Consider the following 23,552-nt stretch of genomic DNA (forward strand, 5'->3'; position numbering starts at 1 on the left):
TTTTTTATGCCAGAGTCTCTTCTTAATAACCTCTCCTTCTAAAGAAACTTGCATTGTGACTGAAGCCCAGGCTTGCCCATAGACCCACCCACATGTTCAAGGTAGCAGGGGAGATGTAGTCTAACATATCCTTCTCTCTGTTTCTATTTGCTGCCTCCCACCCTCCCTCTCCCTCTCCCTCTCTGGCTCACTCACCTCAATCCGTCCTCATGGTGGCAGATTGGGAAAAAGAGAGTTCCTAGAGTTGGGGACCATTTATACCATGTAGATACCACTCAAAACTCTCTGGATCCTAGGGGTTGCACCCCAGTTTGGAGAATGTGCATTCCTCCTACTCACCACTCTAACTCCTGAGTCTTCATAAATATGCTGCCTATTCACATGTTCCTAGCAATGCAGCAGAATGTGCTATGAGCACACACTTAATAGAAACCTAAAAAGGAGGCATATGAATGGAGAAATCCAAATACCCAGTGCAACTCACAACTCTGGAATGGAAGCTTTTGATGTATTTGGTCCCTTAAGGAACAAATTTCACCACAAAAAGCCACCTCTCTGCTCTCCTTCTGGAACTCTCTTCTTATGAAAGTTATTATGGGGGCAGCTGGGTAGCTCAGTGGATAGAGAGCCAGGCCTAGAGACGGGAGGTCCTAGGTTCAAATCTGGTCCCAGACACTTCCCAGTTGTGTGACCCTGAGTAAGTCACTTGGCCCCCATTGCCTACCCCTACCCTACCACTCTTTTGCCTTAGAACCAATACACAGTATTGACTCCAAGACAGAAGGTAAGGGTTTTAAAAAAAAAAGTTATTATAGCTCATAGCCACTTTTCATAGGGTGCTGGAAAATGTGTGGTGCTCTTTCAGCAACAAACAGTTACCTTAAGCCAAAGAACTGCAAAGATCCTTATTTCTGCCTGCTAAACAGAAAATTCTGCTTTGTCTAGTTGACTCCCAACAAAGATAAGTCTCTCCTCACAGCAAAGTAAATGGAAAGGCTGTTTTTCTCCTGGTTTTCTCCTCTACAAATGAAGGAGGACAATAGAGAGCCACCACATGTCCCTGAGAGGTTTTTCCTTCCTCATACTTTTCAATGAAAGCAGTAACAATTCTGGGCAGAGAGCATCAGAATTTGTTTCTCCTTGAGTAATAAGCACTGGAGATCAAGACCTCTTAGCTGATCCACCCTTTTTCAGCTTATCACCAAATCCAAACCTCACTTCTAATCACCAGGCTCCCATCAAAGTAATTTGAAGAGGTAGCTGTCTGATCTGGAAACCTTCTGTGTCTTTTGTCCCTTGCTTCTTGGTGCCTCTTCCTGCACTCAGCTTAATCTCCTGCTTTTTCTATCTCTTCCTATAGCTTCTTCTCTGGCTTCTTATATCATCGTCCAATGCCTCAAATCAGAGCCTCCTGGTGGTCAGTGACTCACTCATCTTTACTTTGTGAGGTAAAACTCAAGAAATCCACCTTTCTGTCAGGTATGAACAGTCCTTATAAAATCTTAGCATGGTCCCCTGTTATTTGATTTGTAATTTTTCAGTTATAACCTTTAAAACTCTAAAAATGGCTATAAACAAGTGATCTGAGAGACTACAATGCCTTGCGATCATCATTATATCAGTTATTCCTTTGCCTTCAAACATGTTTTGGTTTTTTTTTTTTTGGTATACTGAGAGGCAATTCCTTTTTCTATGTGGCAAAGAAAATCCTTTTTTTAATTTTATTGATTAATTAAGAAAATTTTTCTTGATTCAGATTTTACATGATTCATGTTCTTTCCCTCTCCTCCTCCCACCCCTCTCCTGTAGCCAACACGCAGTTCCACTGGGTTTTTCATGTGTCACTGATCAAGACCTATTTCTGTATTATTGTTAATTGTATTAGGGTGATCATTTAGAGTCCACATCCCCAATCATATCCACATGGACCCATGTGGTCAAGCAGTTGTTTTTCTTCTGTGTTTCTACTTCCACAGTTCTTTCTCTGGATGTGGATAGTGAAAGAAAATCCTTCTAACAAATATGCATAGTCAGGCAAAGCAAAATCCCACAGTGCTCATGTCCAAAAAAAAGGGTGGCTTGAGCTCATCACCTCTTTGACAGGAAGTAGGTAACACGCTTCATCACTGGTCTCCTGGAATTTACTTTTCTTTTTACTGTTATTGTAAAACTTGTTTTCTTGGTTTTGCTCATTTCCCTCTGCATCAGTTCATACAGGTATTCCCAGATTTCTCTGAAACTGCCCCTTTCATCTTGAAGCAGTGAAATAGTGCAGCAGATAGAGCTCAGAGTCTGGAGTCAAAGATGAATTCAAATAGATCTCAGATGTGAACTAGTTGAATGATCCTGAGCAAGTCAGTTAACCTCTGTCTGCCACAGTTTCTTTCTTTAAATATAAGATGAGGGTCATAATATCACTTCTCTCCTAGGATTGTTGTGAGGAGCAAATGAAATAATATTTATAATGTGCTTATTAACAGACTGCCTGGAACATAGTAGGTGATATATGAAGGCTAGTTATTATTTCTCATAACACACTAGTATTTCATTATATTCTTATACCATAATTTGTTTAGCCATTTCCAATTGATGACTATCTCCTTAGTTTTGTATATGTATAGATCCTTTTCTTATATCTTTGATCCTATGCATGAATAGACAGGGTTTCCCCAAGCTTGAAGGGCAATTTTCCCCCCAACCCTTATCTTCTATCTCAATAACAATTCTAAGACAGAAGGGGAAGGACTAGGCAAATGTGATTAAGTGACTTGCCCAGGGTCACACAACTAGGAAGCATCTGAATCCAGATTTGAATACAGATCCTCCCAGTTCCAGGCCTGACTCTATCCACTGAGCCACTTTATTTGGTCCTCAGGATAGTCTGTGGCACTCAATATTTTATCCAAGAGGCCATTTCTTTTTTTCTTGATCATTTTTCCTCATACAGATGTTCTTTTCCTGCACCTCTCAAAAACCAAACTTGTTCACATACAAAAGGGATAGTATCTTACATGTTCATTTAGTGAACAATTTTCAGCCCTCTACAAATAAAAATTTCTGGATAGGAGGATGGTGTGCAAACAGTATATGACCATAAAAAAGTTAAAATAATTCGATCACTTCAGAATAAAATTTTCTCATGCAGTACAATACATGGTAGGGAGTAAGATGTAAGAAACCTAGAAAGGTAAGAGTAAACGTTATGAAGGGCTTTGAGTGCCAAACAGATCATTTTTATTTGACCGATATGATAGAGAGGTAACGAATAGTGAGGTAACAGGGTCATACTTGCACTTTAGAAAGATTATGATGACAACTGAATAAAGACAAACCTTGTACTGGAGAAAAACCTGAGGCAGGGAGGTCAATCTGCAAGCTACTGTAACAGTGCAGGTGTGAGGTACAACAGAATGGTAAGTGTCAGGGAAGAGAAGGAGCCATATACAGGAGATAAGGTAAAATTGACAGAATTTGGCAACAGATTGGGTATAGGTGTGAGAGAGAGGAACTGAGGGTAACAACTGAGAATCTGAGTGCCTTGAAGATGGGGGTACCCTCGATGGAAAGAAGGAACTTAGAAAAAGGAGGAGAGAATTTTGGAGGAAAGATGAGTTCAGTTTTGAACATTGTTGATTTTGAGATGTCCAACAGGCACTTGAAGATGTGAATCTGTCAGTTAGCAGAAAAGTTAGAGCTGGATAAATTGAACTGAAAATCTTCTGCATAGAGATGATAATTGAAACCATGGGAGCTAATGAGGTCACTGAGCTAAATAGTATAGGACAGATGCCAATGGGATGCCACAGTTAGTGGGCATGACCTGGCTGAAAATCCTACAAAGAAGACTAAGATGGTGCAGTATCAAAAAAAAAAAAACCTGGGAGAAAAGAATATCAAGAAGAGGATGATCAATGGATGCAGACTGAGAGAGGGCCGTTAGAGAATATTAGTAACTTTGGAAAAACCAATTTCAGTTGAATGGTGAGATCAGAAGCCAGAATTTAAAGTTAAAAAGAAAGTAAGAGAAAATTAAGTGGAGGAATTGATTAAGTGGGACTTCTCAAGAGGTTTAGTCACAAAAAAGGAGGTGAAATATGGGATGATAGCTAATGGTAATGGATTCCACCATCTTCATAGCCATTGGAACAAATTTTCCACCCCTTCTCTGGGGAAAGTCTTTACATGTCTAGGATAGACCCTCTCCTAATGCATTAATGGGTGTTTGAGGCCTTTCAGTTACCTTCCACCTAGTTTAGTCTACCTGCCAAGACAGTTTACCAGGGTGTGGCCAATTTGCATGGTACAGCTTCTTGGAGCAACAGGTGAGACGTGGTAGATGCCAAAGTAGAAAAGCATCCCTGAGAAGGACTTAACAGTCCTTTATATCAGAGGTACTAGTCTTCCCTGAACACCCTATGTACCCCAGCTAGACTGTAGTGTTAAGAAGAAAGAGAAGAAGGGACAGCTGTGTGGCTCAGTGAATTGAGAGCCAAGCCTAGAGACAGAAGGTGTTGGGTTCAAATCTGGTCTCAGATACTTCCCAGCTGTGTGACCCTGGGAAAGTCACTTAATCTCCATTGCTTAGCCCTTGCCAATATTCTGCATTGGTTCTAAGGTAGAAGGTAAGGGTTTAAATTTAAAAAGAAGAAGAAATAAGAGTCATCCAAGACAGATAGGTTTTACTAGCATTACCAAGAAAGATGTTAGATGATCAGAAATGGGAGCAGTGGCATCAAGCAAAGGATATTTTTTAAGGATTGGGGAGACGTGATCATGTTTGTAGGTAGCATGGGAAAAAGCCAGTAGACAGGAAAGAGAGTGAAGATTAGAGAGAGAATGGAGGATGCCCATTCAGGAAAGTAAGAATACTCCTTGCTCCCTCTTACTACTTCAGACTCTCCTTTTGCCATTGTTGCTCAGCAACCTTTCCTCCTTTGAAGTGTCTTCTATCCAAACTTATGACCCAATTTAGATCATGGTGGTTCTCATTTATCAGTTCCTAAGGTCATTCTCCTTCCTTTCTCAAGTTCAGTTCTGCCTTCCTCTCCTCCCTGATTCCTGCCCTTTTACTAGGGTGTTTCAGCTTTCATGCTGATGCTCCCTCAAAGACCAATCACCTAGTCTTTAGGGTCTTCAGATCCCATGACCTAATCTACTCCACCTCAGAAAACACACAGGGATGGTCATACCAAATATTATAAATGCCTCTAACCAGTAATTTTAGCTGTCTATACTTTAAGATGATAATCAACTTTTATTGTTTTATTGTTTGTGGGAAAACTTCCACAATTCTTCATTCTCAATTAAGCTTCACCTCTTGTTTTCTTTGTTCTCTTTCTCTCTTACAGGGGAAAACAAACCTTCACAAATCACAGTGTCACCTCACTGTTGCGAAGCAATTCTATCATATCTCCTTAATTGACTCAATATCCTACCACTCGTGACAATGGTTTTTAAAAACATTTTCCCCTCCTCAAACTTCCCATTGCTCTCCATATGCCATACAAACAACCCATGTCTTCTCAATCCTTAAAGAGCTTTCTCTTGGTCCAACCATCCCTGCTAGCTATAATCCAGTACCTCTCCTCCCTTGTATTGTGCAATTCCTTTAAAAATCCATCCATATGTGGTTCTTCCACTTCCTCTCTTCTCATTCTCTTCTAAACTCCCTGAAGTCTGGCTTCTCATCTCATCACATAATTGAAACTGATTTTTCCCAAATTGCCAATAATTTCCTAAATGCCAAATCTAATAGACTTTCTCACTCCTCATCCTTCTTGAACTTCACCCTTTGATACTGTTAAAAATCATGTCCTCCAGAATGATACTACTTTCTTCTGATTCTCCTCCTGCCTGCCTATTTTATCTCAGTCTCCTTTACTGGATTTTCCTTCAGGTGACTCCTACCAGTCATCAATGGCCGGCCTCCAAAGGTCTGTCCTGGACCCCCTTCTCCCTCTATACTATCTCCTTTATCAATATCTGATCCATGGGTACAGCTATGATCTTTTGTGGATGTTTCTTAGATCCTATTTACCTAGCCCTAACCTCTTTCCTAGGCTCCAGTCTCATATCACCAACTGCCTATTAAACATCTTGAATGGGATGTCCCAAAGGCATCTCAAACTTAACATCTAACATATCTCATTATTTTCTCCCAAAATTTTCCCTCTTCCAAATTTCCCTATTACTATCATGGGCATCACCACCAATCCAAGTGTCATCCTCAACTTCTCATTCACTCCACACACCTAATATATTGTCAAATCTTGTTTCTATTTTCCCAACATTTCTTGTATGTGGCCTTTCTCTCTGTTTAAATTTTTGCCACCCTAGTGCAGATCCTTATATCCTATGTGGACTATTATGTTAACTTTCTGGATGGTGTCTCTGCCTCAGGTCTCTCCTCACCCTATTTCATACTCCACTCTGCTGACAAAGTGGTGTTCCTAAAATTCAGGCCTATTCATATGAACCTCTCTCCTCTTTTAATAAACTTTAGAAGCTCCCTTTTACCTCTAAGATCAAATATAAAATCCTCTGGTTTTTAAAGCCCTTTACAGTCTAAACTGTTTTCATCTTCCCACTCTTAGTAAATTTTTCTCCCTTCTACATACTCTCATGATACTGTCCTATTTATTGTACCTCACATTCAACTCATCTCCCAAGTCTGAGCCTTCTCACATGCCTGGTATTTTCTCTCTTTTTATTCAAGCTTTCTGTATTCCCTCAAGATTTATCTCAAAACCCACCTTCTTTAAAAGGCCTTTCCCAGTCTCTTCCTTATCTTCCATCTGCTCTTTCTCTATCTTGTATTACATAGTAATTTGTATCCATTAGAATGTGAGTTGATTGAGAGCAGAGACCATGTTTTAGCCTTTCTTTATAGCCCTATTCCTTAACCTAATACCTGGGATGTAGTAAGTACTTAATAAATATTTGATGACTTAATAAATGCATCTGCTGTTTACTTCCAAATAATGGAAAGCAAAGGATTAGAAGAAGCTAGGCTAGGACTCAAGCTATGCCCTTCTTCATCACAGCTTAGTCATTATACAGATTGGATGGCTCAATAAAAATTTCCCACAGTTTTAATGGCAAAAGGTTGAAGGTCTTTTGCCAAGCCAAGTGTGGTGGGCTCTGTAGTAGTATGTGATGATATGTTATTGTAGTCAGAGGCACTTTCTGACCTTTGACTTTTCTGTGGCCCCTCTTGTTCCCTCAAAAGCATCTGTTCTCTCTCTCCCTTCTAGATCTGCCTAAGGAAAAACAATTTAGTGCTCTACAAGCTGCCATTCTCCTACTTCCGGATGAAAACCGAGAAGCTTTGATTATCCTTCTCTTCTTCCTCCGAGATGTTGTAAGCTTTGTGGAGGAGAACCAGATGACTCCCACCAACATTGCTGTCTGCCTCGCACCATCTCTTTTCCATCTCACATCCCTCACTTCCTTTCGGCCAGATAATTCCACCTCTTCAAGGTATCCTTGTCAACTGGCAAGTTTCTCTATTCCTCCTATTGGCACAAATAAAAGGATTGTAGAATAGATAATCTGCTGTTAGTGAGGAGCTCCAAGTCAGACAGTAGGCCCCAAAAGAAATCAGATAGTGAGCCTAAATTCAGTTGAGTGAAGTCTGCTTCTATTTTACTGGATTGATAGTAGTTTGGTATTCACTGGGAAGGGTTGGAGTATTTCTCTACAAGGAGCACAGTGATGCTCTCTCAGCTTTAATGGACCTTTTGGGAGTGCCTAGGGCTGGGGGTTGTATGGGAAGAGACAAAAAAGGAGCTCTTCAGGAAGGATTCAAAAGAATTTCAATTGGCTAGAAAAATAAACATTTTAAGAAGATGAGATTTCATTGGGATCAATGTAAAGCTCCACTTATTGTTGAGTCATTTCAATTGTGCCCAGCTCTTCATGACCCCATTTGACATTTTCCTGGCAAAGATATTGGAGTGGTTGGCCATTTTCCTCTCCAGCTCATTTTACAGATGAAGAGCTGAGGCAAACGGGAATAAGTGCCCAGGGTCACACAGCTAGTAAGTGTCTGAGACCAGATTTGAACTCGGGAAGATGAGTCTTCTTGACTACAGAACTGGCATTCTACCATCTGTACCACCTAGTTACCTCAAAGTCCCACTCTGGGGTTCAAAGAATTTGTAACCAATTGCAGAGCACAGGGTATGAGAGGTATAGCTAGACAACAATTCCTATCAGAAATATCTTGGTCATTTTTAGTAGACTGTGAGCTCCAGATGAATCAATAGTGTAATATGATAGTCTAAAAGTTGTATGTGTTCTTAGGCTTAGAATCATCCAGAAGAAGGGATATAGTAGTATATCTATACTGCCCTGGTCTGATGGCATCATGATTATTGTCTTTAGTCTTAGGCAGGATATTTTAGTGAAGATATTGAGAGGTTAGAGTACATCCTGAGGAGTATGACCAGAAAAGTAAAGGGTCTCAGGGTCATGGCAAATGATAATGGTTTAAAGAAAACAAGGATTGTTTATCCTGAAGAATGTAAACCCATAGGTTTATGGTAACATGACAGCATTTGAACTCAGGAAGATGAGTCCTCTTGACTCCAGCCTAGCACCCCGTCAACACTGTGCCACCCAGCCGCCTCAGCAACTCACAAAACTGTTCATTACAGAAGACAAAATGGCTTGTCATCTTGACTGGTGAAGGGGAACATTCATAAAATTTTTTTTAATTTTCTAATTAAATTTTAATTAAAAATTCATTTAAGAATTAATTAATTTTTTTAAAAAAGTAAAATCCTGCATTTTTTAAGGTACTCTAAGTGGAAGTAATAGGCATGGGACTGTTGCTAGAGATGGGTTGAGAGAGTCAGGGCTAGGAGAGAAGTAGAGGATATAGTTACTGTCCTCATAGAACTTGTAGTAACATAAGAAACAAAGAGAAAACAATAAAATGGCACATTTTCTGATGGTAGAGGTCAGTTTGTGGTATAGACAGTGAGTGTTGTAAGAATTTAAGAGAGGTGCTCTTATGGCAAGTAGGAAGAAACAAGAAGAAGTTCATAATGGAAGCAGGCTAGCCTCAAAGAATGTTAGATTGAGATGGCTGGAAAGGAGATTGTCTGTAATACTTGCTTCCTCTGGGACCTTGAGCAAATGCCCTCATCCTCTCCTCAGTATCTCTGTAACATGAAAGGGTTGCATTAGACAGCCTCCACTATCTCTTCCAGCTATGATCTCAAACTTGACTTGTGTACAGTAGAGTCCAATACAGGTATCATGGAGAGTGAGGGCAAGTGAAGATAGACTTGGAAGGCCTGAAAGTACCAGAAATGTGTGTGGTGAGGGTGAGTAAGGTTTAGAAGGAACAGAAAGGGCTGGAGGAAAAGGACCTAAGTGAGTAAGATATTCCAGGTTGTGGTAATGAAATAATTTTGGGAAAAGGGCAGGCCAGTCTATATTTTTTCTTCCCACCTTCAGCCTCATTCCAGTAGAGCCTACCCCTTCTGACTTCCCCGGAAGGAGACAGTCAAGACACAAGCCAAACTAAGAAGAGGGCAGAGAGCCCAGCAATCTTCCTGGTGTGGAACCTGGGCCAGGAATGAAGGAGTAGCTGGGCCATTGGGGAAGAAAGAGGATTTAGGGATTAAGACTTGGATTGTTTTTATCCATATGCAACAGGAAATGACTTCAAATAGTGAGCGTTTTCTTTATCTTATTTTAAAAGAAAAGAGGCTTTGAACCTTACATTCAGATAAGTAGTTATTTAATGTTTGACTTTGGGACTCAGACTTCAAAGGGGCCCCCAGCCTGGACTAGGGCTCTAGTGTAGAGTTTTTATCTGTAAAGGAGGCAAGAAGAATGTTCCCAGATAATGTTACTGGAAAGGAGTTTTGGTGATGTCACCAGAGAAAGGAAAGAGCAGAACCTGCCTAAGAATGAACATGAGTCAAATTTGGCAGCTTCTCTCCTTCACCCCCACACACATTCTCCCTTGCCTTCACCGAGACTGCTCAAGGAGAAGGCAGAACAAACCTTGTTTTTTGAAAAGAGGAATTATGGGACTGCATTTATGTGGGAAGAAAGGAACAGAGGCAGGCTTATATAATGCCAGAAGGTTTTTTTCACATTCTTCCATGGAATTGATGGAGATTGTTATCCAAGTTCCTGATAAGATTAGTTACCTTCATGTGGGGTGAACACTCCAACATGGGATTCCCTCTAGCTCTAAAATGATAAGATTCTATGGAGTGTTGGTATAGATCCTGTGACAAGAGGGAATCAGGGCAGGGAGGTCCATGTCTCCTTGTGAGGTTGTGAGGCAGTGTGGTACATTGGGAAGGATCCTGGATTTATAGTCAGATGTGCCACCTTCAGATCTTGTCTGTCTTGTTCTACCTTTGGTAAGTCACTGTTAAGTTGGGAGTCTTACATTTTCTTATCTGTAAAATAAGGGAAATTAGGTGACCACTAAATAACCTTCCATTTCAAAATCGTTGATTCCACGTGCCCTCTTCTCTATTCCTTGACTCCCCCATGATTTAGAGACCTCTCCCCCCATATTGTTCTTCCTGAGTTTCATGTAAAGGCTTGGTGAACTGCAGTTAACTTCTGCAAGGGAAGATCGTGGGCTGTCTAGCCACTGCTTCTTTGTCTCTACTGTTTCCCTCTGCCTAGCATAGGCAGCCAGACTACTACCATGGCCTAAGGCAAGGGTTCAATGTGATGAGATAAAAGAGAGACAAAGTGATGTTTCGGGGGTTTTCTAAAGGCCATACACCTCACTGTTTTCTCCTAGGTCCAGTCAGAGGAAATACAACATGGGCAAACCCGATCAGAGAGACCTGAGTGAGAACCTGGCTGCCACCCAGGGCCTGGCGCATATGATAGCAGAATGCCACCAGCTTTTTCAGGTAGAGTAATTGGTGCCGGTAGAAAAACTACCTTCAAGACCACCAAACCTAGCCTCTTCCATTTGCCACTTGGCAGAGGACAAGGCATCTACCTTCAGAAAGTCTTGGTTAAGTGCATAGAGCAGAGTGCTGAATGCTGGGCAGAGGCAGGGAATCTCTGAGTCCTGCCTTAAAGGCTAGAGTGGGCCTGTACTCAGATCATGAGACCAAGAGTTTGAGGGAAAGTTAGCATTTTTTCAGCATAAGAACTGAGAACTGTTACATTTCCAGGGTTGAGAGGATAAAGGGGGGGGGCATGATTTGAGGGAAGCTTGATATGATTGCACATATTTAATTTTCAGCTTTATGGGTCTCCATGTGTGTATGTGCACACACAAGATAGTGTAGAGCAATGGTGTCAAGCTCAAACAGAAATAGGGTCTACTAATCCATACACAAGGAACCCTGTGGGTCTCATATTAAATATTTTATTATACTTTTGTTTGGCGAAATATTTCCTAATTACATTTTAACCTGGTTCAGTTCACACATGGCCTATCAGACCCTTGTTGGACACTTTTGATGTCAAGGTGTTGTGGTTTGGAAATTGGGAAAACTGAGTCCTAGTTCCCAAACCACTCCTGCCTTTCTTTCTCTGTGACTCAGCCTCCCTGGGTGTCAGTGTTGTCATCTTTTAAGAGGGGTTAATAATATCTGCCTTGTCTCAGCACCAGGGATAGTGTGTAGTGAATATAGACACAACCCTCGAATGGAAGAATAGAAATCTTACCTTGTTGCCCCCGTCCCAGGTCATCATGTCCCTGATTGTGATTTTTGTTTGTTTGTTTGTTTGTTTTTAATTTTAAACCCTTAACTTCTGTGTATTGACTTATAGGTGGAAGATTGGTAAGGGTGGGCAAGGGGGGTCAAGTGACTTGCCCAGGGTCACACAGCTGGGAAGCGTCTGAGGCCAGATTTGAACCTAGGACCTCCCGTCTCTAGGCCTGACTCTCAATCCACTGAGCTACCCAGCTTCTCCCCCCCCCCACCCCGATTGTGTTTTACTGTCTAATTGTTGTGAACTGGGCTGAAGCTTTTTATCTGGTGATATGACATCCCTTCTTGGTCGGAGTCAGCACATGCCTAGTTCTTTCAGCTGTGGGGATCAGGGACTACACAGGGAGAATTCCCTCTATATGGGTCCTTCTTTATCACCACATAGGTGCTCAACAAATTCTCTTTAAGAAAGACTCATTCCTTCAATAGGCACTTTTTTTAAAAAAAAGCATAGTCTATGTTCTGTTGTGGGGAAAGAGTTCAGTTCATTAGGTGTTATAAAACAAACTCCATGAGGAACACAGAGATAAGATGCAACTCCTGCCTTCCAGCTAGATGGGGAAAGAATATGTATAGGAATAAAAAAATCTTAATACTAGTGAGGGCTATAGATACTAAGTGCACTGTTTAGATCAGAGGTGACTTTGGATGTTTATCTGATGGTGTTATACATCTTTTGGCTCATGGTGCCTTCTCCAGTCACCTGTGAGTTCCTTTAGGCCAGGGCATTGTGCGTTTGCATTAGCACTGAGAAAAGATTTCATAAACGTTTACCGAATGAATAAAAGAGGTTAGGAAGGGCTTCACGGAGGATGCAGAAATTGAACTGGACCTTGAAAGATGAGAATGGTTTGAATAAGCAAGAACAGGACATCTCAGAGAGAGGGAATAGTGTAGAGATGGGATGGATCTGGTAAGATGGCATAATCCTTGCCCTCACGGATCACACCTTCCACTCTCTAGAGAGTAGAATACAGAGAATAAAATACAGAGAAGCAGTCTGGGGGATGAGAAAGAGCAGTGCATGAAAAAGCCGACACACATTGTCCTAGTTCAGCCTGCTAGCTGTGTGGTCTCGAGCTAGTTCCTTCACCTCTCAGTGCCCCAGAAGCTGGTTTTCTCATTGATGAAAGGCAATACTAAGACCCACTCTGTCAGTTCATAGGATCATTGTGAACAAGTGACAATCTACGTGAAAGCTTTTTGCAAAACCTCATATACATGTTGGTATCACTTTTTAGTTGGGGATCTAGACTAAATAAAACAAATCTAAATAGCCAAATGCTGTTTGAAACCTAATAAAAATGAGTCGAGAGGGGAGATGGTAGAGAGGAATGATGACAAGAACATGGCAGTGACCTTGCCCTTCCTTGACCTCACCCCATGCAGCTGCCCACAAGTTACTTGGAATCCAACAGGTGCCAGCAGCCCCCTGTCCCTGGAAGAAGCCTGCTCAGTCACTCGATGGTATTGAAATCCCTGGAGAAGTCCATTCAGGACCTGCTCCGAGATGCCAAAGACAAGTTCCGAACCTGGGCTAGCCGCTTTTACCTGGAGAATGTAGAAGTAGCCAATAAAAAGGTAAGCTTTGCTCCAGTCTAAGGGTTGTCCTGAGCTGCTAAGCAGGTCTTCAGAAAGATCTGAGAATGCATTGGGTTTTTTTACTCTTGTCATTTCCTTGATCTTGCATTTCCCCCTCTTCTGAAAGCACTGATGGGAAAGGAGAGATGAAGAACAGGAAGACAGTGAAAGAAATATTAGAGCCAACCTCCAGGATAGCCCATCCCCATGTTACCAGCAGACAGCTATAAATCTGGTTTTTTTTTCAAGATCTTGTGACCCAGGACCCCCCAATTGGGGAAGCTACCCCGGGAAACACTGTTAATTTAATCTGCAAAATGGGTGTACTACCTGCTTCACAGAGTTGTTGAGAAAATCAGAAAGCACTCTGAAAATGACAAAGGATCATTCAAATATGAGTTTTTAATTTGTATAGAGGAACAGATTAGGTGAGGTTAATGGGAAAATAGTCCACCTGAAATGGTTAGTTTTTGATAATGAGCTTTTCAAAAACATTTTGTCACTGCTTCCTCCCCATGGTCTGCCTACAGGTGGAAGAAAATTCTCACTTATTATTATGGAAAGCTTCTGTTGACATCCATGCCGCCCCTCAGACTATCTTTCAACATGTGCTTAGAGCACAGCTGGCCTGGGACCACACTCTGCAGCAGGCTGTTGTCCTGGAGGTACTGAACGAGGAAGCTGATATTTACCACTATACAGTGAAAAGCATGACCCCTCTCCCAGCCCAGGACTACGTGGTGCTCCGGTGAGGATCAATGTGGCCATTTCTGTCTGCCCTTCCTTGCCCTGGGCTGCTTGTGGTGGGGATGAAGTCCATCAATCATTCAATAAATATCAGGAGGGGTGGCAAATAAGCATTGATTGTGCTTAGTATGTGTCAGGTACTGGGGATACAAAGAAAGGTAAAAGACAATATCCGATTTTAAGCTCGCTAATGGGGGGAGATGCAAATAACTATGTATACACAAACTACATAGAGGAAAAATTGCAAATAAACAAGAGAGGGAAGGGACTAGAATTAGAAGGGATCAGGAAAGGCTTCCTGTTAAAGGTGAGATTTTATTTGGAACCTGAAGGAAGCTAGGGAAGCCAAGGGGGAGAGATGAGAGAAGAGACCATTCCATGCATAGAGAATAGCTAGTGAAAATGCCCACTCAGGAGATGAAGTATCTTATGGAAGGAGCAGCAAGGAGGCAAGTGCCACTGGACTGGAGGACTTTGCATGCTGAATAGAGGATTTTATGTTTGATCCTGGAGTTGATAGGGAGCCACTTTTATTGAGTTTATTGAGTGAGGTGGTGAAGATCACTTTGACAGTTGCATGGGCAATGAACTAGAGTGGGTAAAGGCTTGGGGCAGAGAGATCAACCAGCAGGTTATTGCAATGGTTCAGGCACAAAGTGATGAGAACTTATACCTGGGTGGTATGAGTTGTTGGAGGAGAGAAAGGGACATATACAAGAGATTTTACTGAGGTAAAGTCAACAAGATCTCACAACAGATTAGATATAGAAAGTAAGAGTAAGGAAATGAGGATGACAGTTGTGAGGCTGGGTCAGTCACTTGAAAGATAGCAGTCCCCTTGGCAGTAATAGGCAAATTTGGAAAGACAAATGGCTGGGGTGAAAGGAGTTCATTTCTAGATAATGTTGAGTTTAGGCTGTCTTCAATCATCCAGGTTAATATGTTCAATGGGCAGCTGAAGATATGAGACTAGAGGTTACCAAATCCATGGGAGCTGATGATATCACCAGTTTAGACCTGAGGGAGAAGAGGGCCCAGGACACCACAGTCCTGTGGTGCACCTATGGAGAGTAGACATGACCTGGATAAAGGTCCAACAAATAAGACTGTAGAGATAGCAGATGGATAGAAGAGAACTGGGAGAGAGTAGTGTCATGAAAACCCAGAGAAAAAAAGAGTATCAAAAAAGGAGAGGCTGATCAGCAGTGTCAGAAGCTGCAGAGGGATCAGTAAAGATGAGGACTGAGAAAAAAAAGCCATTAGATTTGGCTATTGAGAGATCATTATTAACTGGACAAAAGTTTTGGTTGAATGACAAGATTGGAAGCCAGACTATAAGGGAGAGTGCAAAAGAAATATCAACATTGTAGTTTTTTGTTTTTTTTACATTTTTAAAACATCTATTAATATATAATTTTAGAAAAGTTAACATGGTTACATAATTCATGCTCTTTCCCCTCCACCCCCCAAGTTCCCCCCACCATGGCTGATGCATTGTAGTTTTTTCATGACGGTTAGCATTGAAAGGCAGGCAAGATATGGGACAATACCGGGGACTGAATAGAAATTTTTCAGGATAGAGACATGGTCATGTTCCTAAGGTAGCAGCTAATAGGCAAGGAGAGATTAAACATAACTGAGAGAGACAGGGAATGCTATAGTAGGCAGTCTTTTGGGGAAAGATGGGAATGAAATGGCATCACTTGTACATGTAGAGGGTTATGCTTTGGCAAGAAGAGCTAGCTATTTATGTAAGACAGATGTGAAAGAGAAGATAGTGGCAGAAGATATTTGGGTGAGGAGAGAAGAAGGGCTTTTACATGAATGGCTCCAATTTTTTTCATAGAAAGCTGAAACCCAGAAATGGGGGAAATTCTCTGAGGTCTTGGGATATGTCAACAGTTGGCTGGACATAAGAACAAATTAAAAAGATTAGGACTCTTTCATCTGGGGAAAGGCTTTGATCCATGTTTGAAATAATAAAAAATAGAAAGAATAAAAAAGGATGAGGATAAATACTAGCTATTGTTCACAGAATTTTAGAATGTTAGAAGTAAGAGACACTCTTGAAGGAGATTGTTTTGGAGCAGCAGTCTCACTTTACTAAGCAGGCAGAAAACTTATAGAATGTATTAACTTGAAAGATAGTACAGGCTAAAAACATAAGGAGAGAAAGATAAAATGAAGTTTAATTCATTTTCATTAAAAAGATAATGACTTTTTAAAGAGAAAGTTAACTTTTGACATAGATGTGATGGAGTGATAGACTATATCCCCATAACCTATTCTTAAATGCCCCAGAATTCTTGTCTGGATTAGCATTTTTAGATGTACTTTTTCTTCTATGTCCCAGAAGAGCTGGGAGCTCAAACTGTGCTTCTTTGTTCTTTAGGACTTGGAAATCATATCCCCAGAGCAATAGCTATGTTATCGCTGCAACCTCTGTGTGGTGTGAAGTTGCTGATCTGCATGGGGTTTTAGGAGAGGTCATCTTATGCCAGTATCTGATTGAAATGGTGGGACCTGAAAGATCTCGAGTGACTCACATCTGCAGGAAAGATACCAGGTATGTATGGATCTGTTGTCATCAAGGTATAATAACCTTGATGGTAGTGGTAAAAGTAAACCTGTAAAAACTACATCTGCTAAAGAAACTGCAACCTAAAGTAGGGGCAGCTGGGCTAGCTCAGTGGATTGAGAGCCAGGCCTAGAGATGAAAGGTCCTAGGTTCAAGTCCGGGCTCAGACACTTCCCAGCTGGGTGACCCTGAGCGACTGTGTGTCCCATTGCCTACTGGTTGTGGCCCTATGCTCCTAGAATGGAGTCCCAGGATAAGATAAAAAAAAAAAGTGGTAAATGACCATCACTGAAATATATCCCTTCCCTTAATTTCCCCATCAGTTACTGAGAAGACTGCTCCTACATTCTGGCCCCCTTTGGGAAAGGGAAAGAGTCGCTGTGAATCAGGTCTTCTCTTCTCCAAGGGTGTACAGCAAAACAATTACAAGTAACAGGGTGAGGGCTCTAGGACCAGTTGAGCTTCATAGCTAGAATACTTAGTTGAAAGAAAATGCCAGCTTTCAAAAGATAAATACCATAGAGGTCTGTTGAATGCAACTATTTAAAAAGCAACACTCCAATTTCTGAAGAGTTCTTTTGCATTACAATCTAAAATTTCTAAGAGGACTTGAAGCAGATTAGAGGGAAGTATTAGGCACAAGTTTTTAGCACTCAGCTAGCTGGTATTTCCTCTCCTGGGCCTACTCTTGTGGAAGGTATATGGAAGAAAGGAAACGTCTAATTCTCTTAAGCGAAGGTTGTAATTTCTGACATATGAAGCATTCATTTGTTTAAAAGTCAGAGGATTACAGGTTACAGAATTAAAGCTGAGAGAGACTTTAATGGTCAAATAAGTTCAACCCCCTTATTTTACAGATGAAGAAATCAAGCCCCAGTGATGCAAACGGACTTATCCATGGTCTCATTTTCAGAATGAGATTATCTTATTGCAAAAAGCCAGCAGTCTTTCCAGTGTACCACTTTTCAGATGGTTATGATTACAACCATTCCACACTTTAGAGATGCCTCTGGCTAAGGATTAACTGACATTTAGGAATTCTATTAAACAAATAGTATTTGAGCAATGTCTGCCCCTAAGAATGATACAAAAGTAGGTCTCTGGACCCAAGAGAGAGGTCTGAGTTTTCGTTTTATCTCTGCCACTTACTCACTGGCAAGTTACTTTGGGTAAGTCAGTCACTCTCTTTTGCTAGGCCTCTTTTTTTCCCATATTTAAAATGAATGTGAATAGATTTTTTCCTTTTTTTTCCTTTTTTTTTTTTAACATTTATTAATATTCGTTTTTAACATGGTTACATGATTCATGCTCCTACTTTCCCCTTCACCCCCTCGCTCTCCCCCCACCCATGGCCAACGCACATTTCCACTGGTTTTAACATGTGTCATTGATCAAGACCAATTTCCAAATTGTTGATAGTTGGATTGGTGTGGTGACTTTGAGTCCACATCCTCAATCATGTCCACCCCGACCCATGCGTTCAAGCAGTTGTTTTTCTTATATGTTTCCTCTCCTGCAGTCCTTCCTCTGAATGTGGGTAGCATCTTTACCATAAATCCCTCAGAGCTGTCCTGTATCGTGAAGAGATTATTGCTTAAGGTCACTTCCATTTTCTAACATTCAGTGATTCTGAAATAAATGTTTAGTCATTGGTCCTTAGAAGTTAATTCAACTTCAACAATCCTTTATTAAGTGGCTAGGATGTATAGGGCACTATAGAAGGTAGAAAGATTAAAGATAGAATACCTTCCTATCCTCCTGGAGTTTACAATCTAGTAAAGGAATATAAAATCTACACAAAACTACAATTTTTAAAAATGCCTGTGAAGTCTTAAAGGAATATGTATCATCTGTGAAGATTTCGTGGAGGATATGACATTTAAATGAGGATAAGTAAATGTCCACAAATAGAAATGGATAAGACAAGAAAGTCATTTCAGGTGTATAGAATGCCATGACAAAGGGCAAGCCAGAGAACAAGAAGCATGGAAAGGGGTGTGTGAGATAAGGCTGTAAAGGGAGGATGCCAGATTGTGGGGAGCCTTGAATACCAAGCTAAGGAGTTTGAATTTTATTCAGTAGGCCAAGGTATGCTAGAATTCCTGTGACAGACCAGAAGAAAGAGACCAGAGGTGGAAAGCCTCCAAAAAGGAAAGAACTTAGTTGAAAATGAATAATACATAAATAGCACCGAACACTGTCAAAATCTGATAAGAGGAAACTATGAGGGACTGAGTGGGTTAATCTGTAAAGTTGATGGTAGAACAAGGTGGAGATTTTATCCAACCTATTTTCCACTTACTTCAGGACAAGATGAGAACTTGTCAACTCATTTCCATTAGCCTTCTAGATCCTACCATCCTTTGTAGCCTGAGAAAATGCAATACATGACTCATTCAGTAAAGCGACAAAAGCAAAAGTCACTTTTAGTTAAATAAATCAGAGGTGATTTTCCCAGTTTCCTCAATAAGTATTCTACTGAGTTTTTTCTAATGAGCCCTTTTTGGAGGGCTTCCTGTAATCAGTTAGCAACACATGGGATTGAGGTCACTAAATTTACCTGAGCCAGAAGGCATCACTCTACTAAATGTTTCCACATCGCTGCTGTTTCCTTTTGGTTCCCTCTTTCCCTTTCCTTTCCCACTCCCCAACTTTTTCTTCAGAGTTAAGACACTCCCCTCTCCCATGATGATGCCTGTCACTTATTTTAATTCTTGTTGTTTTGCAGAGGAAGGACTTTGAAATGGTACAGGAATGTTTTTGGACACATGTGCGCAGCTGAATTGATCAGGCTAAAGGACTCTTTCTGATCTTCAAACTCAGAAGTCAAATAAGTCAAAATCCGAAGCCAGTGCTGTTTTCAAGGTGCAGTTAATTGCTATGTCCTTCGGCCACATTTGGAAATATACAGATAATGGAATGCTGTTTTTAAAACAAATGATAATCAAAGCATATCTAAAGGAATATAATTACATAAGAAGAAGCTGTGCTTGGAGAGACTCTATATAGGAGCTTATTAAAAGCCAAATTATTTATATAAGAACCTAATCTTAATATCCCAGAAATAGTCAAAGTGTTGATTTAAACCTATGCTGTGCAGTAAGTTATTTAAAACTTGGGGATTACCTAGATTTGCTGATTTTTTTAAAATAATGTGAAGTTGTATGTAACTTTTTTAAAAAAGATTTGCACAAATTGCTGTAAAAAATTTTTTTAGCATAGAGAGAGTAGTCTAAGAAGCTTAAAGGGCTTAAAACATTTTGAGATGAGTTGTCTGTAGCCTGTTAAATTGTTTTTATTGTGGTATAAAATATTGTTATAATAAAGTTGTTAATAAATTGACCGTCATGTAAAGGTATAGTACCTAAAGGAAGGAAAATTGGGAGAAAAAAGAAAAATTTTATTACAAGCCAAAAAACATACAAAAAGGATCTACTGATATAAACTAACATATAATCATTTAACATGAGGCCAATGAGATTAAATGAGCATATCATCTGCTTGTGATTTGTATAATCGATAAAAAACAATGATATCTATATATAACACAATATTCAAGTAAGAAATTCTCATTGCTATTTTTAGTGTAGCTATTGTATAACACTGCTTTGTTTCATCAAAACCAATAACCTGGTGAAAGGAAGTAGCCCTACACCATATAATGGACAATGTAAGTTTTTAAAAAATTAAAGGGCACATTCATTTGGCTTTTGAAAACTCATTGGATAATTTTCGGGAAAGAATCAAGAGAAATTACAAAACTGAAGAGAAGTGTTATAGATGGGCCTCTAATTCCTTAGTGCCTTAGAAAGATACAGGTCTTTCAGAGTAGAGGAAGCTCCTCACAGAGAGCTCCATCCCTATTTTGAATAAATAATTCAATGAAAACCCAATTAACACACACACACACAATTGAGCTTTTACCTATAGAATTCTTTAAGACAAGATGAGTGAAAATAAACTAGGGGGGAAAGATAGGTTCTGTGAGTTCATTCATATGCAAAGTACTAGAGGAAATACAAAGATAATGAAGATGGAATATTTACTCTTATGGGATTTACAAAGTAGAGAGAATAATTAGAAAGTTCAGAGGAGGGCTCTTATGGATCCTTAGGGTGTCAGTAATTTATTTAATAATCTGGGGTCAAATTAGTATATTTCTCATTTCCCCCTTTTAGCTAATACATTTTTTAGACTGCAAAAAGGTAAAATGAGGATACAGCTGAGGTCATGAGGAGATCAGTTGGATTATTCATAGTTATCTGATATTAAGCTGGCACATTTTTATTAATCAGCCTGCAAATTCTTAAATGGCATAAAGGATAAATAAAGACATAAACAGGGTCATGGGGACTTTACTGGCACTTAGAAAAATCAATTAAATGTCATCTGAAGTCTTGGAGTTCATTTAAGGCTAATATGGGACATTTGTTAATTTTGCCAAAAAGTTTCCAGGAAATTTTTTTATCCACAAATCTTAAGAAATCATCCAGTTTTAACTCAGAGAAATATGACATCTAATGATCCTAGGAACTCTGAATGACCTTTCAGTTACACAATTCTGATTTTCAAACTTCATTCTTCTGATGAATTCACAATCTCATGGTGCAGAACTAATTTTCAATTCCATGAGATTCTGGTTAACATTTTTGGGCAAAAACCTCCATAAAAGATCTACCCAATATTCTGAAGGCTTTTGTATGGTCTTTTTAAAATTCCATGGATATAACTCTGGTACTCTTGATATAAAACTATGCACTATCACATACATACTCTTTCTGGTTATACATGTCTTTAACAATGCTATATCACAAATTATAGATGATATGTTGCAACTTTCCATTGCCCTTTTGGCAACTTGATATTTTGATTCCTCTGAGATCAGTGTTCCTTGATTTACATCCATAGAATAACACTGGGATAATACTGGTATTAAGAAAAAGATTTTGTGACAATGAGCAGCTTAGGATCATCAAAAACAACTGGAAATTTCGAGAATACTAAATCATCTAGTCCTGACCCAGTTCATTGTCCATCTGTGATACCTCTCATTCATATGTAAATATAATAAGAATTCTACATATGATTTAACCCAGCACAACCCTTCCAACCACAGGTATAAATCTGAGAAAGATGCATTTTTCATTTAGTTATTCACTCATGTGGTAAGCTTAAAGCCATCTGTGTGGATCTCATTCAGGAATGACCTATAGTCATCTGGACAATGCCATCCACAATGGAAGATTTATGAAACCTCAATATTGATATGAAATCCCTCTTTTATTTATCTTCCTTGCAGGAGGTCTATTGCGACACTTTTCAACAATGCATCTCAAGAATTGGAAATGACCAAAGAGGTCATTTAGTACAGCCTGAAAATTACATAGCAATCTTCTTTACAATATCCTCAGCAAAAGGTCATCTAGCTTCTTTGAAGTCCTCTAGGGCCTGAAACAATTCATTCTGCTTTTGGATAGTACTGTTATAATGCCTAATTTGCAACCTGAACTTTCAAAAGTAGACCTTAGTTCTATCTTCTGGAGTCAAGCAAAACAAGTCCATACCTTCTTTGACATAAGGCCCTTCGAAGATGCATCATGTACCAATTATATAGGATGTTAGATTTTTAAAAAAGTTAAATTTGGCTGCATTAATAGAAAATGTTTTTTATAAAGGAAATGATCATCTTGCTATAGTCATCTAGAGTATGGTATTCAGTTTGGTATTACTCTGACAAGATGAAATGTATCCAGAAGAAGTTTTCCCTGTTGAATGCCAAATACTCTTAGTGCCTTCACCTAATACTCTTATAGCATGATGTCCAGTCTTATCACAATCCTGATTATTCTCTTAATATACATAAAACTGAGCAGATACTTCCAGATGGGATCTAAGTAGGGCCAAGAACAACAGGTCCATGTTTTTATTCTGCTTTTCAATTCAGCCTAAGGTTGCATTAATTCAGGAGGGGATGAAGAGAGGGGAAGAGGAAGTTGGGGGCTTGCATGGCTTTTTGTTGACTCATTTGAACTTTCAATCCACTAAAACTGCTAGATGCTTTTCATGAATTCAACTCAAGAATGATTTTATATATAAGTCTTGATTTCAGGAAAAAATCTGACCATCTCTCAGGATATCCACGTGGACAAATGCAAAGATGCAAGCTAGATGATAGCATGCTTAGGAGAATGTGATACTTGTTGAATGACCAAACCCAGTGGATAGTCATTAATGGGTTAATGTTAAATTGGAGGGAGGCTCTAGTGTAGTGTTCTAGGATTGTGTACTTGGCTGTGTGCTATTTAAAGTTTTTATCAATGGCATGGATAAAGGCACAGATGGTATATTTATCAAATTTACAGAAGACACAAAGCTGCAAATGATAACTAACATGTTAGATGACAGAATCAGTATCTAAAAATATCTTTATGGGCTAGAATGATGTGCCAAATCTAGTAAGATGAAATTTAATATGGACAAATATATAAATCCTATGCTTGGCTGAATGAATCTTTTGTACAAATACTGAAATGGAGAGATATGGTTAGACTGTATGGTTGCTATGAAAGGAGTTTTAGCCTACAAACTCAAGTGAATCAATAATGTAGGATGTTAGATTTTAAAAAGTTAAATTTGACTGCATTAATAGAAAACGATTTTTATAAAGGAAATGATAATCTTGCTATAGTCATCTAGAATATGGTATTCAGTTTGGTATTACTCTGACAAGATGAAATGTATCCAGAAGAAGGTAAACAGAAGGTGATGATAATATTATTATTATTATTATATGTTCATAGCACTTTATATATAACATATACAATTATATATCATATTTAAGCTTTATATATGATTTATATAATTATATATAGAGATATATAGATGGATGGATGGATGGATATATAGGTAGGGAGAGGGAGAGAGAGAGAGAG

General features: G+C 39.6%; 1 protein-coding gene across 1 annotated transcript in view; it reads left to right on the forward strand.

The window, feature by feature from the left end:
* Positions 1–19,962, forward strand: part of LOC123237500 (rho GTPase-activating protein 7-like) — a 129,950-nt gene extending 109,988 nt beyond the window's left edge. Inside the window, exons 9-14 of the mRNA XM_044664458.1 lie at positions 7,254–7,479; positions 10,784–10,898; positions 13,104–13,295; positions 13,826–14,043; positions 16,435–16,608; positions 19,349–19,962. Coding sequence (XP_044520393.1) covers positions 7,254–7,479; positions 10,784–10,898; positions 13,104–13,295; positions 13,826–14,043; positions 16,435–16,608; positions 19,349–19,430 — 1,007 coding nt within the window. The 3' untranslated portion in view covers positions 19,431–19,962. The remainder of the gene's footprint in view (positions 1–7,253; positions 7,480–10,783; positions 10,899–13,103; positions 13,296–13,825; positions 14,044–16,434; positions 16,609–19,348) is intronic.
* The last annotated feature ends 3,590 nt before the right edge of the window (positions 19,963–23,552 follow it).

The sequence above is a fragment of the Gracilinanus agilis genome, chromosome 2, assembly GCF_016433145.1.
Source record: "Gracilinanus agilis isolate LMUSP501 chromosome 2, AgileGrace, whole genome shotgun sequence".
Classification (NCBI taxonomy): Eukaryota; Metazoa; Chordata; class Mammalia; order Didelphimorphia; family Didelphidae; genus Gracilinanus; species Gracilinanus agilis.